Source organism: Corvus brachyrhynchos, unplaced genomic scaffold, assembly GCF_000691975.1.
Source record: "Corvus brachyrhynchos isolate BGI_N302 unplaced genomic scaffold, ASM69197v1 scaffold292, whole genome shotgun sequence".
In the NCBI taxonomy this organism is placed as follows: Eukaryota; Metazoa; Chordata; class Aves; order Passeriformes; family Corvidae; genus Corvus; species Corvus brachyrhynchos.
The window spans coordinates 41975-42406 of NW_008236775.1; the positions used below are offsets into that span (position 1 = coordinate 41975).

Sequence of the window (432 nt, forward strand, 5' to 3'; positions counted from 1 at the left end):
GCAGTGGCCACTGCAGCCCCGCCTCCCCCTCCTGCTTTGGCCTCTTGGGGCTCTCAGGAAAAGTCTCTGGACCTGATCTTGCTCCATGGCAGGAGCAGCTCCTTCTCCTTTCAACCTGAGCTGAGCTAGAGGAGCTCAGTTCATGACATTGCACATTGCTCAAGTTCTGGCAGGGGTTCACCCCATCCCCTGATGAGCATGAAAAGCTGAGGCAAGAAACATTCCCTTATCCTTGTGGCACTGCAGATCACTCTTCCACTCTAATCCATGTGCAAGCAATATCCCACACTGGTGCTCTCCTGTTAGTGAGGAGAAACTGCTTAAAGCTAGAAAATCCCCTTCAGACTTTGCCAAGGAGTTAATCCTGACACCCAAACCTCATTCCAGATGCTGTCAAGTCCTGCTCCTTGTCCTCTGGACACCCCCCAGCCA

At 52.8% G+C, this 432-nt stretch overlaps 1 protein-coding gene across 7 annotated transcripts in view; it reads left to right on the forward strand.

Annotated features, from left to right (window-relative positions):
• The window catches only part of LOC103611226 (butyrophilin subfamily 3 member A2-like), a 37424-nt gene extending 37000 nt beyond the window's left edge, over positions 1-424 (forward strand). For all 7 annotated transcript variants that reach the window (XM_017727814.1, XM_017727812.1, XM_017727815.1 and 4 more), the window contains one exon: positions 5-424. In XM_017727814.1, coding sequence (XP_017583303.1) covers positions 5-76 — 72 coding nt within the window. In that variant the 3' untranslated portion in view covers positions 77-424. The remainder of the gene's footprint in view (positions 1-4) is intronic.
• The last annotated feature ends 8 nt before the right edge of the window (positions 425-432 follow it).